This window comes from Gavialis gangeticus, unplaced genomic scaffold (genome assembly GCF_001723915.1).
Source record: "Gavialis gangeticus isolate Ggan-Ray unplaced genomic scaffold, GavGan_comp1, whole genome shotgun sequence".
Classification (NCBI taxonomy): Eukaryota; Metazoa; Chordata; order Crocodylia; family Gavialidae; genus Gavialis; species Gavialis gangeticus.
Genome location: NW_017729001.1, coordinates 32,618,185 through 32,619,035, shown reverse-complemented (window position 1 = coordinate 32,619,035; position 851 = coordinate 32,618,185). Strand labels below are relative to the sequence as shown.

Sequence of the window (851 nt, the reverse complement as noted above, 5' to 3'; positions counted from 1 at the left end):
GCGCCGGTGCAGCTCCCACTGCTGCCGCCGCCGCGCCTCCTGCTCGCGCTGCCGCGACAGCGCCCGCTCCAGCGCCTGGCCGCCCCCGCGCCAGCCCGGCAGTGCCATGCCTAACGGGCCGCCGCCATGACAACGCTTCCGGCCTCGGGTGCGGACGGCGTCCGCCGAGGGACACGCTTCTACGCCAACGCTTCTGGGATGGCATGGAGACGGCGTCCGCCGAGGGACATATTTCTTCACCGGCCGCCCTGGCAATGTTTCCAGGATGGGATGGGGCGGGACAAGCTTCTGCGCAGCCGCTTCTGGGCGTTACGACAGCATTTCTGGGTGCTGTGACAGCCCTTCCGAGATGGGGTGGGGACGGGTTCCCTGGAGGGGCAGTTTTCTACGCCCGCCGCCTCAGGGCGCCGGTGTTTCTGGGTGCCATAGCAACACTTCCGGGATGGGATGGGGACGGGTTCCGCCGGGGGACATACTTCCGCCACCAGCGGAGTCGCTCGACTTAGAACCAGAGCTGGATTATGTGACGTGCTGAGAGGCCTCTAGACTAGGCCCATTTTAAGAGGCCCAATAAAAGTAATCCATGAAAATGGATTTTCATGAAATTTCAAGATAAATTATCATTATTTCTGCACAAAATATACGAACTCAAGATGAATAATAACTGTGGAGCCATATCTATGTATATTTTTGTCATATTGGAACAAAAATGTCCTTTTTTTTCTTCTTATTTAGAAGCCCCTCATACTGTGAGGCCCTACACTGTAGCTTAAGTAGCTTCAGCCTAAATCCGGCTTGGGACCCAGAGCAGGGCCTTGTCCCTCAAGCCCGGGGTGGCTTAGCCTGGGCGC

At 57.9% G+C, this 851-nt stretch overlaps 1 protein-coding gene across 1 annotated transcript in view; it reads right to left on the bottom strand.

Annotated features, from left to right (window-relative positions):
• The window catches only part of TCHP (trichoplein keratin filament binding), a 7,811-nt gene extending 7,703 nt beyond the window's left edge, over positions 1-108 (bottom strand). The window contains exon 1 of the mRNA XM_019506661.1: positions 20-108. Coding sequence (XP_019362206.1) covers positions 20-108 — 89 coding nt within the window. The remainder of the gene's footprint in view (positions 1-19) is intronic.
• Between the last annotated feature and the right edge of the window lie 743 nt (positions 109-851).